Source organism: Castanea sativa, chromosome 6 (assembly GCF_040712315.1).
Source record: "Castanea sativa cultivar Marrone di Chiusa Pesio chromosome 6, ASM4071231v1".
Classification (NCBI taxonomy): Eukaryota; Viridiplantae; Streptophyta; class Magnoliopsida; order Fagales; family Fagaceae; genus Castanea; species Castanea sativa.
In genome coordinates this window covers 18,125,935-18,142,292 of record NC_134018.1, presented here as the reverse complement: position 1 = coordinate 18,142,292, position 16,358 = coordinate 18,125,935, and the positions used below count along the sequence as shown (strand labels likewise).

Sequence of the window (16,358 nt, the reverse complement as noted above, 5' to 3'; positions counted from 1 at the left end):
AATTCAGCTTAATGCATAGCTAACTCCTTCAGGGGGGAAACCATTGTTTAATCCCTCTCTTTACAGACGCTTAGTTGGCAGCTTAGTTTATCTCACTGTTACTCGTCCAGTCATTTCCTATGTTGTTCACCAGGTGAGCCAATATCTGTTTACTCCACGATCGACTCACTATACTAATGTTCTGCGCATTCTTCTGTACCTAAAGAGCACTCTCTTCCATGGTCTTTTCTACTCTGTTCAGTCTCCTCTTATTCTCTGTGCATTTTCTGATGCTGATTGGGTAGGAGATCCCATTCATTGCAGGTCCACCACTGGTTATTGCTTTCTTCTTGGTTCTTCTCTGATTTTTTGGCGAAGCAAGAAACAAACTCATGTGCCCCGCTTTAGTACTGAAGCAGAATATCGTGCCCTTGCTAATACCACATCTGAGCTTTTTTGGCTATGATGGCTTCTCAAAGATTTAGGTGTGTTTACATCCTTTGCTATCCCTCTTTATTGTGACAACAAGAATGCCATTCATATTGCTCACAATAATGTATTCCATGAACGGACCAAACATATCGAGATTGATTGTCATTTTATCCGTTATCATCTTGTCAATAGTGTTCACAAGCCAATCTCAGTCTCCTCTACAGATCATCTTGCAGATATCTTCACCAAGTCACATCCTAAGGGACGCCTTCGTACTTTGGTTGACAACCCCAAGTTGGTCTCACATCCACCTTAAGTTTGAGGGGGCTGTTAACGTGTATATCGTTATAGGCTTTAGGCACAACTAGATTACTTGTATAACACACATTCTTGTACTACACCTTTACTTGTACTACACTCCTATGCCTCCTATATAAAGGCACACATGTGTATTCTTTAATTGAGAAATACAATACTTTCGGGTCTTTTGGTGTTGATGTGGGGCATTCCGCAAGGCAAGTTATCTTTTTGAGAAAGCACTTGCTCTTTCGGCTGTAGCAGATCTTGGTTTCTTTATAGGAGCCATAGTTACCATAGGCTGTAGCATCAGATGCAAAGAGTAATAGGATGATTGTAAAGTTGAATTTATTCAATCATGTGTTGACTTTATTCCATGTCAAATTTGCTTGTAATTTAGCAATTAGATACCCTATATTTAGGTGGGAATTATGTAAGGGTAGTGTGTGAAAGAGTGTGAAGAAACCTCAAATGTGTGCACTCAAGAAGAGGCTCGTGATTGGATCTCGCGACTGGCGAGTCGCCAAAGGTGGCACACGTGTGGAGCATGCAGGGGAGCTAAAGGGTCATGACAGTTGGAGCACTACAGGACAAAACTTCCAGTCTAGCCAGGCGATTAGCTCGCAACTCAAACTTGCGACTTGTTCCAGTCGCGAGATCGAGTCGCCAGAATGCCTTGTTTGGATAAAGCCTGACGTTTCACATTCCTCATACACCCTACTATAAATACCCTTATACCCACGAAATGTAGAGAGCTTCCAAAGAGAATTTTGAGAGAGAAACCCTAGAGAAAAACAAGATTGACTCATCCACAATCTTCATCCTTTGATTCTCCAAATTTCTCTACTCTCACCCTTTCCATTGTCATATCCTTGAGAGTTACATTTAGCCAAATCCTTACCTCATCATACCCATATCAGTGAGGAGGTATTTTGGTATTTGGAAAGCAGTTCAGAAGGGACCAATTCATTTGGTTGATGCAATGAGCTTATTGAGGGATCTGGTAAGCTAGAGAAGACAAGATTCGGTGTAACCCTGTGGGAGCAAGAAGCTTGGAGGGCTTAGGTGCACTGAGTATATTAGGCTTGGAAGGTCTTCTGCTATTCATGTATCCCAACTTTATTCTCTAGTGGATTATTGACCGCTTGGAAGGCAGCGGAGAGGTTTTTCGCCGAGTTCTTCGGCTTCCTCTTCGATAACACATCAGCATGTTATCTTTGTTTTCGCATCTCTCTTCCCTTTCTCTTTACCTTTTAATTATTGCTGTGTTTGTGATTAAATATGGTTTAGAGTGTGTTACCATTTTGGTCATAGCTTATATTTCATTTTCTGCATATATATTGTTTGATTATAAGCTTGTGTTGATAATTCTGATTTTAGGGTCTAAACGTTCATAGGTGTTTTACACACTAATTGAACTTTCAATGATCAATAAGCCACACCTGTTAATCGTCTCCATTACTCTTCTCTCTAATGGCACAAGAATGTATTGATGGTTTTAGCACGAGTGCTCCTCTCTTATCGATCTCCTCCTTTTATACAGTAATTGTAACTCTACGTGTGCGCACGTTACACCTTGGTGCAATTGATATCAGGGAAATGGCATGTTCCCGGATAAAAGCGCCATAGACTGCCTTATTTTGTTGCTCCTGTGTTCTTTGTTTATGTTTCTTGCAATATAAAAGATTGGGACTTAAATAAGTCAAAGGGAATGATAAAAAGATCTATTAATACTTAAAACTTAAAAGTAATTGTAGGTAACAAGATCGTCAAAATTTTATTTTCAATTGTTAGTGTTTATTGGTTGACTTTGATAGGCAAGACGTCTTCTCATCTTTTTCCAAACAAGGAAGGAAGTACTTATCTTGATACAGATCAGTGTGGTCAGTGCAATACAACCCAAAATGATCTGAACGTGTCAAACAGTTAGAATTTTTTTTGATAAATGATGCTCATAGCAAGGGATGTAAGTGCTAATTAAGTAGTGAAACTTCATTATTATCTATTTGATTTGATTTTAAATATAAATCAAGCTCGAGTATAAAATTAAACAAAATTACATATTCTAGTTTGGTTTATTTACTTATTTAATTAACTTAATTAACTTATACACTTTGCATCTTAAACTTTTTGAATTTTCGTTTTATACCCTAAACTATGACATTAGTTATATTTTACACCATAACGTCAAATTTGCTATTATGTTAGATGGAAAACTCAGTCATGTGACTCCCACATGAATTTTGCTTCAGTGGCACCAAGTCAAAAGGCCCAAATGCTCCTATTCCAACCCCAACAGCAAACCTCTCTTTCCAAACTCTTCCACCATTTTAGGCCACACACATTGTCGCACAGCCACCACTCTTTAGGCATGAGATGCAAAACCAAAAACCAAATCACAAACACAAATTCAAAGGGATACAAAATCACAAACACAAATTAGGATCAACAGATTCAAGGTCCACAAACACAAATCCCCAATTTTTGATCAACACAATCAAATTGACAATACCAGTTTTGAATTACGATCGAAACAAAACCCAAATCGAACCTAGCCATTATCGCCACCACCATTCATGACCCAACCTCTGTCGTTTACCACCTTCTATGTCTGCCAATTTGTGTGGATAGGTTCATTCGAGAGACCCAAATTAAACACCAAATCACAAGTAAGAGGGAAGGTTGAAACTGAGGATTTGTGTAACGTCTTTTGAGTTTTGAGTTGGAAGTGGGGCATTTGGGTCTTTTGATTTGGTGCCACTTAATAAGCATGAGTCATGTGGGAGTCACATGATTGAGCTTTCCATCCAACATAGCAGCAAACTTGATGTTAGGGTTCAAAGTATAAAAAAAGGGTCATAGTTTAGGCTACAAATTTGCATACACAAAATTTAGGGTGGAAATTGTAATTTGAAGTATAGTTTAAGATGGTAGTGAAATTTCTCCGCTATTTATATTATCAAAAAACTGTGATATATGAACTCATTTACAAGCTGTTGGATATTTTTATAAAAATATCATATTTAGTTTAATACTCATTTATGTGAATTGAGGAAATCAATTATCCCTTAATGTCAGATATGTTGATTGCTAAATTTTGAAATTATATAATTCAAAATTTGAATAGCTATTGTCAATGGTTTTTAATTAGAAAATTTCTGAACATTAACATGATTTTAATACCATCATTTCCAGCATATTTGATTTTATTACAAATATAAACTTTCCATTCTAAATGTTTTGTATTCAAACGTTTTTATTTGAATATGATATGGTAACGTCATATATGAAACTTTTTTAACGCTTAAAAGTACATCTATTGTTGAATTATTTTATGTCATAATAAGTTACTATATATATACAAGTGTTTACTATTGGTAAAACTACAGTGTTAGCCCTAAACTTTACTTAGCGATTTTGGTCCCTCATGTTTTTTTTTTTGATGATTGGTTCATCATGTTTTGAATGAACGCAATTGGTCCCTTATGTTTAATAAATGAGTACTATTGGTTCTCCTAGTAATTTTTTTGCCTATGTGTGTAATGGAACATTGATGTGGCAATTTTTTAATGACATAGAATATGCCATAACTATGCCACATCAGTTATTAAAAAACTAAATCACCACATTAGATTTAGTTTTAATAATATATTTTATTTTTAAAAATTAAACACAAATAAGAATTAAAAAAAAAAAAACTAAAATATCCAAATCTTCAAAAATCCCTAATCTCATCGTCGACTCTAAACTTCTTCCTCATAGCGGCTCCAATCTTGAACTACACCCAAATTGCGGATTCGACTTCATCATCTCCCACAGCTACTTCTTGAAAACACTGAAATTCTCACCTCAACTTCCAGCAAAACACATGCATCTGAGCATTTGATTAGCCCCTCCCCTCTGACTTGTTGATCCGAACTCAAGATTCTAATTATGCATATTCACACAAATCTCTCTCCATTGCTGCCTACTACTACTTGTTTCTATTAGAAAAAACTGGTTTTGTATCTCATACAAAACACATAGCAGAAGCAATAAATAAAAATCTATTTCATTCATGATTGATAACGTGCACTATGTAAATTTCAGAATTTAAGAACAAGATAGCGTATCTTGGTGCGATCAAATTCAAAACCAAAGATTGAAGTACTCGGGAATACTTTTAATCTTCACTCCAATTCCACTTTGCGCCCAAGATGTGTGGTCTCTCAATCAGTTTTCAAAGGGAGAATGAAAATTTGTCTCACTCTCACATACATACCATTTCTTATATCACTCATAAAAATTTTGTATGTTTCTTCTTTTATAATTAACTGATTATCTAATTGGATTGGCCTATTGGGCCTTTCAAATTAGGCTTTAGTGTGTGGCTTGGAATGGGACCAAAATGGACCAATAAGACACTAGCTCCAATGGGCATTGGGTTTTTCCGTCAACTCTTGACAAGTCCAAAGTTACCATTAATTATATTTAATACCACTATATAAATATAATTGTACTCTAGGCCTTATTAATAAATTATATCCCAAGACTTTATTATACATGCAACCCCTTCATAAAATATTCGTAGTAATACAAAATCATAAATATAGACTGCCACTTTGAAAATTACTACATCTTAATCCTTGAGTACTCGGTTTAATCCTTTAAGTTATTCATCATATATTTATGAAATCCAATTTCATAAATATATACTTTAGTAACTCTTTACTAAAGTAGTTAGGCCTAACAGTCTGAATAACTAAACCCATTAAACTTATCTCAAGGGAATATTTTATATTTTCGTTAAAAGATTATGAATTCCATCTTGAGAATATATGTTCCATCAACACTAAATGTGGTTGCCCAAAATACTGAGGTTTTGATCATTACTTTAGATCTCACTCCTGATATATCAAAGCAATCTACATTTCATGATCAGGTCCATTATCCTCTTAGGATTAAGAGTTCATGTAAATAGAAGTCGTGAGATTTATTATTCATTTGACAGTCGTTAGGAGAATAATAAATTTCATAGCGGTCCAGTTCAATATGTCTTAACTCTTAAAACATATCAACACATCAACTAGAAGTCTACACTTCCATGATCAAGACAAATCATCTTAGTTGATATGTTATAGTCTTCGTAGATGAAATGTCCAATTTCATCACCGACTACGAATTACAATTCTGAGTTTACAAAGAACTTGTGATTTATATCTTCTGTGACTTTTCACATAAATCACATACTATGCATCTCATGGACTATATGATAATGTCCTAATATTCATGTTACCATTATTTTAGATAATAATAAAACAACTTTATTAAACACAACATTAAGTCATACATAGCATCATACAATAAGATTTAAGGACACACAACCTAACAATCTCCCACTTGCCCTAAAGACTATTGTGCACTAATCTACTCTCATTCCCTCCAAATGTGACTCGAAAGTCCTTTGAGGCAAGGTTTTGGTAAAGAGGTCTGCTAGATTATTTGCATTTTCAATCTTTGCTACCACAACATCTCCACGAGTAACAATGTCTCGAATGATGTGGTACTTCTTCTCAATGTGCTTTCCTTTCTTATGATTTCTTAGATCTTTGGATTGTGCAACTGCTCCACTATTGTCGCAAAATAATGTGATGGGAACTTGCTCCATTCTTACAACACCAAGATCAGAAAGGAATTTCTTGAGCCAAACATCTTCCTTTGCTGCTTCACAAGCAGTAACGTACTCAGCTTCCATGGTGGAGTCCACAATACAAGATTGCTTAACACTCCTCCAACTTATGGCTCCACCTCCCAAGGTGAAAACACATCCTGAAGTGGATTTTCTGAAATCTAGATTCGATTAAAAATCTGAATCTGTATAACCAATGGGAATCAAATCCTCACTATGGTAAACAAGCATATAATTTCTCGTTCTCCGTAGATACTTGAGGATATGCTTTACAGCTTGCCAATGTATTGGTCATGGATTTGATTGATATCGGCTGACTATGCCAACTGAATAACAGATATCTGGTCTAGTACAAAGCATGACATACATGAGACTTCCTACTGCAGAAGCATAAGGAACTTGTCTCATCATATTTTCTTTCTCTTGAGTCTTAGGCCTTTGGTCATCAGACAAAGGAACTCTATGTCTAAAAGGAAGCAATCATTTCTTGGAGTTTTGCATGTTAAACCGTTCTAGAACCTTACTATTTACAAAAATATTTTATCTTTTACTAAATCTTCTGGGGAAAAAAAGTACTATAGAGAGCTTATATACTATAAGCAATGTAGGCTCGCAAGGATAATCAGCAAAGGTAGCTGGGCTGTTGTATCTTGGATAAATTATTTGTCCAATTACATTGGATATATTGTAGATGACATGATTTGTGTTTCAAGACAGTGACTTGGTCCACGGCTCATCTCCGCCACCTCTTTTGGTAAACTCATATTGTGTAATTTCCAAGGAAAAGTCATGTAATATCGCTCATTTGTAGTTGTACTCTAATAAGTATTACTTATAAATCCGGTTTCAAATACTAATATTATTATTTTCATGTGTGTTCTAATAAGTATTATTGTTTACTAAAAAAAAATTGGGATATTTATCCTACATTGATTGTGTGTGTCTAGTGTCCGCTGTTTATAACCCAGTCTATAACTATAAAGGTTAGGCCTTTTTTTAATTGTACTCTGATTATGTAATGTCTTATAAACACTGTTTAAAAAATTAATATTATTATTTTCGTGTGTATTCTAATAAGTATTACTGTTTACTCAAAAAAAAAAAAACACAAATTCCAAGATTATACCAATAAAAACATTTGGCTTTCTTTCTCTCTGAAATTTTTTGTCCAAAAGAATTTCTTATGGTGAACCAACAATCTCCAATAACTTACCACTTGAATATTTAAATGATAATCCACTTTTTTTTTAAGATGATTGATTAAGTAATGTAAATACAGCACATAATTATTAAATAAGGAATGTGATCAATTATTAAATAAGGCATGTGACCAAACACGCATGATGTTCATTTGAATTGCTATGTAATAAACTGAATAATCTTTCTTCTAAATTAATTTGGTGGAAAATTATGTTCTAATTGATAAACTGCTACTAAGTAAATTGAAGTAATCATGTTCTAATTGATAAACTGCTACTAAGTAAATTGAAGTAATCATGTTCTAATTGATAAACAGCCTGCTATTTCTACCCAAGCAAAAAGAGAGAAGAAAAAACATCTTATTTCTACTTCAATATATACGAGGAACCTAGTACACATGCACTTTTAGGCATATGAATACGTAAATTTACCTGTGTGCGTATACTACGACATGAGAGAGAGAGAGAGAAAGAGAGAGAAAGAGAGAGGTTAATACCAAACCTATTATTGTTGCTTATGACACAATTAAATGCACAATCATAAACAGCATCAGAGAGAGCAAGTTTGCAAATGTATCAATCAAAATAACTTCTTTAGATAAAAGCAGTTGTCGGAACTCGGAACACTTGCAAAACAATCTATGTCAAAATTGATATCTTGCAGAGAGGCAAGGTGAGACAAAATTAATTGAAGAAGGGGGAAGAGAGCTATGGAGAGGGTCATCGGTTTGTAGTACAACTGGCATAATCATAATGAACATCATTATTATCAACGCAAGTCTCCTTATACTAATTTCTTAATAGCTATGTTACAGAACAAGTTATCCTGGTCATGTTTTTTACTCATACAAAAGGTTTTAGGCTTTTCGCTATGCTTGGAGGGGACGTTTGAAAATGATAATATAGCAATTAACTTTTTTTTTTTTGTTGCTGAAAGCAATTAAGTAACTTATGGGTCAACATTAGTCATTATGTCTCTTGAATTGGGTCTTAGGTTATTGGCTTTTTGCCAGAGTACTTCATCTAATTTTAACGACATTTTAGCAAAATCAGCTCTTCATCTAATTTGCCAGAGTGCTCCATCTATAAAATCTTCAAAATTTACGATTTTTTTTTTTAACTTTTAAATTAATATGAATGTATAATTAGAATAATAATTAACATCTAATCGATCAATAAGTTAGAATATATGCATGTTAAAATTAGAAAGGATGTATAACTCAATGGTAAGATTATATATATGTGTGTGAGAGAGAGAGAGAGAGAGAGAGAGAGAGAGAGAGAGAGAGAGAGAGAGAGAGAGAGAGAGAGAGAGAGATTTTAGCAGAAGCAGTACACTTAGGGTTTGTTTGGATAGAACTTATTGTTGAAAACTGAAAACTGAAAACACTGTAGCAAAATAATTTTAAAATGTGTGAATAGTACCGCGAGACCCATTTTTAATGAAAAAGTGGCTGAAAAGTGAAATTTGTGGGTCTGTGAACAGTGCACGAATGCACTGTTCACGGAAGACTTGGTCAACAACTGCGGTTGGGAAGGAAAAAAAAAAAAAAGGGAGCCCAGACGTTGGACTTGGACGTGGACGCACTATCCAAACACATTCTTAATCTATAAAGTGTTCAAAATTTAAGTTTTTTTCTTTTTTTAAACTTTTAAATTAACATAATATACGAATATATAAATGGAATAATAAATAAAATCTAATTAATATGAAAGTTAGAATATATGAATGTTAAAATTAGAGAGGGTGTATAATTCGATGGCAAGATTTTATATATGTGTGACATTTATCAAATACATGCTTTTATTTGATAAGTACAAATACAATAGAATTTAACCTATTGCATCGATTCTATAATAATTGCTCTTTATCATCATCAAACCACAATTCTAATTAATTTTTAGTGTAGGTATATTAAAACATATATCCTTTATTTGACGACAAAAAAACTTTACAAATTATTTTCAAGATTTTCAAATCTTAATCTAGACACTAAGAGTCCGTTTGGATATAACTTATTTTGCTGAAATTGAAAACTGAAAACACTGTAGCAAAATAATTTTTAAATGTGTGAATAGTACTGTGAGACCCATTTTTAATGAAAAAGTTGCTGAAAAGTGAAATTTGTGGGTCCGTGAATAGTGCACGGATGCACTATTCACGGTTGAATTGGTCAACAACTGCGGCTGAACAAAAAAAAAAAAAAAAGAGAGAAAACGCAAGAATGAAAACGTAAACGTGAAAACGTGGTATCCAAACGGGCAATAAGAGTTCGTTTGAGAAAAGCTTATTTAGCTGAAAGTAAATTTTTTTTTTACTGAAAGTACTGTAAATACAACTAAAAGGTAGTTGAAATAGTACAATAGAATCCATGAATAGTACTAAAATATAATGAGACTCATAAATAGTAGCAAAAATAAGCTAAATAGTAAAAAAAGTTTGACTCTTTAAACTAATGCCAAACGCAACCTAAAATTATCTAAATTACAATAGAGCTTAATGATAGGGTGTATAGGGACTTTCATTCTTCTTGAAATAGTTTTGTTCTTTAAAGATGCATCAAATTACATTGCTACGGTATACTTTTACATGGAAGGAAAAATTGAAAGAGACACCCATATGAATATGGATCCGGAATAATAAGTTTTAACAAACAGACAAAGAAGCAAGATGAACAAAAAAAGGTAGCGAACGCTACTCCAAATATAACAGAATCCACCTCACTTTTACTACTAATCCTTCCACTTACAATGGAAGAAACAGAACCTTCATTTATTATTTCAAGATGTATCAAATTTCCTACCTATTTCCTACAAACTATCCCATTCCCACCGGTAGCTCCACCAGTGCAGTCTAGCATGCCATACTCCATCACTAATGAGTCCTTTTGGTCCACAACTCCAGCTGGAGAGAATACACAAGAACTGCAATCTGCAGAGACAAGTGATGTAGTTCTGTACTTGTCTTCACCTCCCACTACAGGCATTGCCACTCCTGGCTTTGCTGGATTCTTGAAATCTGGCTGGTAAGTCCTGCCAAGCACTCCTTCAACTTTCGAGGATAGGCCGTAGAATCTGAACTGCACCTCCAAGTGAGCAAAACAGTCATCAGAAGGTATCTGATAGTTGTGAATTCTATCATCTTCCTTTGTCACAGGCACCACATTGACCGACATCTCAGCGACTTCTGGGAGAGTGACTACGACACTATTCTTGTTTGATGTTCTCTCCACTATAAGGTCATTTTCGGGGCTTTTCCATGCAGAGAGATGGCCTTCTGGTATGACTAAGTCCTTCCCATTATAAGAGAATTTCAAATGATCAACTTTTTCATCCCATGTTGCTGTTTTGATGGCCTCAAGTGAGAAAGTTTTGGTGTCAAAGAGGACACCAAGGGCTTGAATCCAAGTATAGTCTCTGCTTCGGCCTGCTGGACGAAGGCCAGTGAAGCGGGCGTTGATTTGGAGATTGAGATCAGAAACTAAGCTAAAATTCTCGTTGCTCTTGCCATGGAAGTAGAAAACGATGCCATCTCCACCAATGAAGCGGGGATCATAGCATCCTGCCCCCGGCGCATTGCAGTTTGGTTTGCGATCTATTTGGTTCCATGAATATATGAGGGAATGAAAAACAATAGTATGAAAAATCCTAAAGTTATTAGTGATTTTACTACAAATGACTTATAAACTTAAGTAACAATAAACATGATTTATCTCAATTAAATAACATAATAGAATAAATCTTTGAATTATTTTATTTTATTTATAGATATTGCTGTCATAATAACTGGAAAGGTTTATATAGTAAAATTTATGCATATAAAACAAATATGTTTTCAAATAGGACGATAGTCTTACGTTTGCACGCAGCTTTGCATATGGGTGAATTACAGTCGACATAGCAAACTTTAGCTTTCGGGTCTGTTGGTGATGATGTTGGGCATTCGTCTGGGCATGTTATCTTTTTGAATCTGCATGGGCTGTTTTGGTTGTAGCAGGACTTCGTATCTTTTTTGGAACTACTGGTTGTAGCGCCAGATAGAAAGAGTAGCAGAATGATCAATAAACCAAACCTGCTTATTATCTCCATGACTTTCCTCTTCAATGGCACAAGAATGTATTGAAGGTTTAGCACAAGTGGTCATCTATTTTCGATCCCCTCCTTTTATGCAATTAATTAAAGAGTAGGATTTTTGGTCTTCCTTCTAAGATTCCCCGTTTCTTTTAAAAAGATTTTTTTTTATAGCTCAAGTTGGATAATTCAAATTCTGTAAAGGGATTTTCAAATCTTGGTCAATGCTTTGGGGTTTGTGATTCTGATTTAACAATGGCAACTAGCTAACTGTATGGCTTTCAATGGTAGAAAAGGTTTATTAGGCCTTTGGTAGTTAGGGTGGCAAATGGCAATTAAGATAGTTTAGATTGATAGCGTATCAGAAGGCATTACAATCTCCTAGACTTGTTTTGTTTGTAACTCTACACGTGAGCAAGTAGTATCACCGACACACCTGTGTCAACGGCAAACGAGGTGCCTCATGAGTCGTGACTTTCATGTCCATGTGACATTATGGACATTGCATTTTGCCCGGTAAAAGCGCCATAGACAGCCATAATATGTTCCCTATGTGCTTTTTTTTTTTTTTTTTTTCCTCATGTTTCTTATATTATAAAATGGCTGTTCCTTATAAACAAGTCAATGGAAATGAAAAGGGAAAAAAAATGATGGTGTAATATATACTTAAATGGAGGCAGGTATGTAATTAAGATTGTTAGAGATATATTAGCCTATTAGTAAAAGCCCAAGCCTAATTTTACTTTGTGTGCAAGCCAAGTCTTTTATTTGTACTAGAAGTCTATTAGTCTAGGGTTTAGTCTACTATATATACACATGTTATAGTTCATTATAACACAGGATTTGTACTACACTCTAATATATTATTGATGTAACCCTTTAGGGTTTCCTCCGTGGATGTAGGCCGTTAGGCTGAACCACGAAACCCTCGTGTGTTATTGTATTCTATACTTTATGCTTTTGCGCACACAAAGTAGAATTAGGCTTGGACTTTTACTAATAGGCTAATATATCTCTAACAAAGATAGTCACATTTTATCTTCAATTATCAGTGTTTATTGGATTCTTAAGTAGGTAAGATCAATGTCTACCCATCTTTTGCCAAAGAACAATGTCCTTATCTCGATATAGATAGTGTATTCTCATGTTTTGCCAAAATGAACATGTCAAACAGTTTTCTTGAGAGTTTTGGACAAATGAGAACATCTTTTCAAACGGTATACGTATCATAAAATCATAACATGATTGCTGCTTTTGGTGTAGTTTGTTCTCCCCAAAAAAAGTTAAAGTCGATCTTTTGGCAAGCAATTTAGCCAGAAAAGCACTCATGGTCAAGCTTTTGTAACATTAATTAGTTCATCAACGCATATGTTTAAAACACGGCAAGCAAAAAGTCTAAGTTCCCAATATAGCAAACATTGCAACAAGCCAACGATGATCCATTTTTAGAAACATTTTATAGGGAATTGAAAATGTTGTAAAAAAAATTAGTAATTTTTTTTATTTTTTTATTAAAATTTTCCTAAAATGGTAAATGTATGCCCACGTTAGTAAAACTCATCTAAAAAAGATATTTTATAGCCAGAGTGAATAAGAAAATTTGGATCAAATCTCATATATTTTTTTCAACATAAAAAAAAATAATGACAGTGATGGCTGGTCAGACACGAATTGAGATCAAATGTAATACTTGATGCAATTACTATGAATGATTGAGATTGATAGTTCAATCTCGATCATTATTTAAAAAAAGTTAAGAAAGAATTTTTGAGAAGTAAAAAGTAAAAATTGAAAAAGTAAAAAGTAAAAAAACTTTGTGAGGCAAAGTTGGTGAATTGCACCTTGAGACAACAATTCTGTGAAACGATCCTATAAAATATTCTGACAAATTAAAGTGGTGGATTTTATTCTTTTGACCAAAAAAGATGGTCTTATTCTTGGTACATAGCATGTCATCATCACCTGAACATATATAAAAAGTAAATTGTCTATCATATTTGAATATGATAGACAAATCTAATTATTTTTCTTCTAGTTGTTGTAAGGTTTATTTAAGATCTGCTTATTTTATTGAAATTAAATTTTTTTGCTAAAATTACTGTAGATATAGGTAAAAGTTAGTTAAAATAATATAGTGAGACCCATGAATAGTATTAAAAAATGCAGTGGAACTTATAAATAATAGTAAAAATAAACTAGCAAAATTAAGCCATGCCAAACGCACACGTAGCATGTTTCCATGTATTCCATTTTCTCTACGTTTTTAATGAGTATAATGATTTTAGAATACTATAAATAATATATAATAAAATAAAGGATTTAAATCCTCTAGATTTCTTATGGTACTCTACCAAATAGATTTTCTTAAATTTTAACCATTCTTTAATGATTTAATGGTCTAGATTTTGCCATGTCAACATTTCACTAACAATAATCTTAATTTTTTTGTTTGAAGTATTATTATATTATTTTAAGAGTATTGTTAGTAGAATGCTGACATGACAGAATCTAGACTCTTAAATCATAAAAGAATGGTTAGGATTTAAGGAAATTTATTTGTAGAGTACCCTAAGAAATCTAGAGGATCTGAATCCCACTGAAGCTCCTTTTGAGTGCTTTATGTTTTTTGTATAAATTCAATATATTGCTGAACTATAGACTCAACCTATTCATCATCTACTAAAACAATTGAGTAAATGTTACACGTGTGGATTCATACACTGTATAATAAACACTATGGGTATATTTGGTACACTGAATAAGAATTATAATGAGAATTGTAATCTTTATTACTAAGAATAAAATGTATTGTAATGTAAAAACTAAATCTATTCATAAGTTTAGTTATAAGTTATAACATTAGAATAAAACTTAAGATTTATTTTAAAAAATATCTTACTCATACAATTATATCTTTTTAAAAATTGTTATTTTTTAAATTTAAGAGAGATATGTGTTATTTTTTATTTGGATTCAGATCTTCTAGATTTCTTAGGGTACTTTACCAATGGATTTCCTTAAATCCTAACCACTCTTTAATGATTTAATGGTCTAGATTATGTCATGTCAGCATTCCATTAACAATATTCTTAAAATAATAAAATAATGTTGCAAATAAAACAATTAAGAATATTATTAGTGAAAAACTGGCATGGCAGAATTTAGACCATTAAATCATTAAAGAGTGGTTAGGATTTTAGGAAATTTATTTGGTATAATACCTTAGGAAATCTAGAGGATCTGATTCCTTTTTATTTTTATAATTGTTAGATGTATATGGAAAGTTTTTTTATTTGGAAATATATTAAATTTTGAAATTATTGCACTTACTAAGGAATAGCTAATACAACCCTTTTAAAGAGGAATAATTATTCCTCATTTTGAAGAATAGTTATTCATAAGGAATGACTATTCATTGTAATAAAAATATAACCAAACTAAAGAATAGCTAGACCATAGAAATAACTATTACATTACAGAATCAATTACAGTATACCAAACATGCCCTATAATGTTTACCGTTATTTTAGCCAATTTTCATGCTCGAGCTTCAATGCTCGTTTTGTTCAACTCGAGCTTGGGGCTTCATTCTTGTTTATGCACTTGAGGCATTCCTTGATTTAAGGCCAAACAATTTTGAGAGATTTCTATGTTGGGCTCCTTACATGGTCATGTGATAACATGGCATGGTTTGATGATATTTTCTATATTAGTTAACCTTATTACATAGCTTGTCAAGGGTCTCGGTTTGTCAAGTGTTGGGAATTGGTTAAACCAATAGTATGTATTTTTAGGGCTATAAACGAATCAAGTTAATTATGAACAACTCAGGCTCGGCTCGATAAAAAATTCGTTCATGTTTGTTTGTTTTTTTTATAAATAAGCCAATTGCTTGAGCTTTAGATTTTGGCTTGTTTGATAAACAAGTCTAGCCCAAGCAAAAAAAAATTGTTTGTGAACAACAAGGCTCGATACAACACAAGCCAAGCTTAAGCTCGCCTATAGCTTGATAAAAGGCTTGATATATGTTTTCTAAATAAACTAATTATTATGACATTACACATATTTTAATAATGAAATTCCTCACATAAGGCTACTTACCACTACCCAATACTTTAATTTTTCTTTCTTTCCTCTAATTGTTTTAAACATTTTTAGCACACAAAAAAACAATGACTAGGGAACAAATGGACTTCACTTCTAGTACTTCATGCTTTTTCTAGACTTTTCAATTTTCACTTCTAGAGTTCTAGTACAGTAGTACTTCATGTATGTCATAAATAGATGGACTTCACCATCTTAGGTGTCCTTTTGTAGTCTTTTCTTGTTCCTTTTTGTGTATTACAATGTTAGTCATTTACTAGTTACTAAGTATCCTTTCCTTTCTAATTATCTAAATACACTATAACTTCACATCCAATTCTCTAATTCTTTAATTAAGTTTCTCCTCTCTGCCTAAACTTCACAAATCAGTTCTATTATTCAACAAAAAAAAAAAAAAAAAAAAAACAATTCAGTTCTATTCAAAGTAAGATTCTTCTTGTGGTTGTCACTCAATGAGTCAATATCTATCTTTTGCCGTCTGTAGCCTAAAACTCTTAGGCTCTCTTGGAAAGACCAAAGCTTCTTTGAGAAGCCTCAATCTTTCTCTCTTTTATTATTAATTTCTTTCTTTCCCCAAATTTTCACAAAGAATTGACCAGCTCTCTCTC

General features: G+C 33.2%; 1 protein-coding gene across 1 annotated transcript; it reads right to left on the bottom strand.

Moving 5' to 3' along the window:
- Positions 1–10,171: 10,171 nt before the first annotated feature.
- Positions 10,172–11,690, bottom strand: LOC142638015 (uncharacterized). The gene is made up of 2 exons (XM_075812001.1): positions 11,433–11,690; positions 10,172–11,170 (listed from the first exon to the last, which is right to left on the bottom strand). Exons 1-2 carry the CDS (start codon positions 11,662–11,664, stop codon positions 10,380–10,382), a joined length of 1,023 nt encoding a protein of 340 aa, XP_075668116.1. The 5' UTR covers positions 11,665–11,690; the 3' UTR covers positions 10,172–10,379.
- Between the last annotated feature and the right edge of the window lie 4,668 nt (positions 11,691–16,358).

Coding starts and splice junctions, on each gene's coding strand:
- LOC142638015 (XM_075812001.1), bottom strand. CDS start 11,664: ATGGAGATAATAAGCAGGTTTGGTTTATTGATCATTCTGCTACTCTTT. Junction 11,171..11,432: donor ATGCAAAGCTGCGTGCAAAC/GTAAGACTATCG, acceptor GGAACCAAATAG/ATCGCAAACCAAACTGCAAT.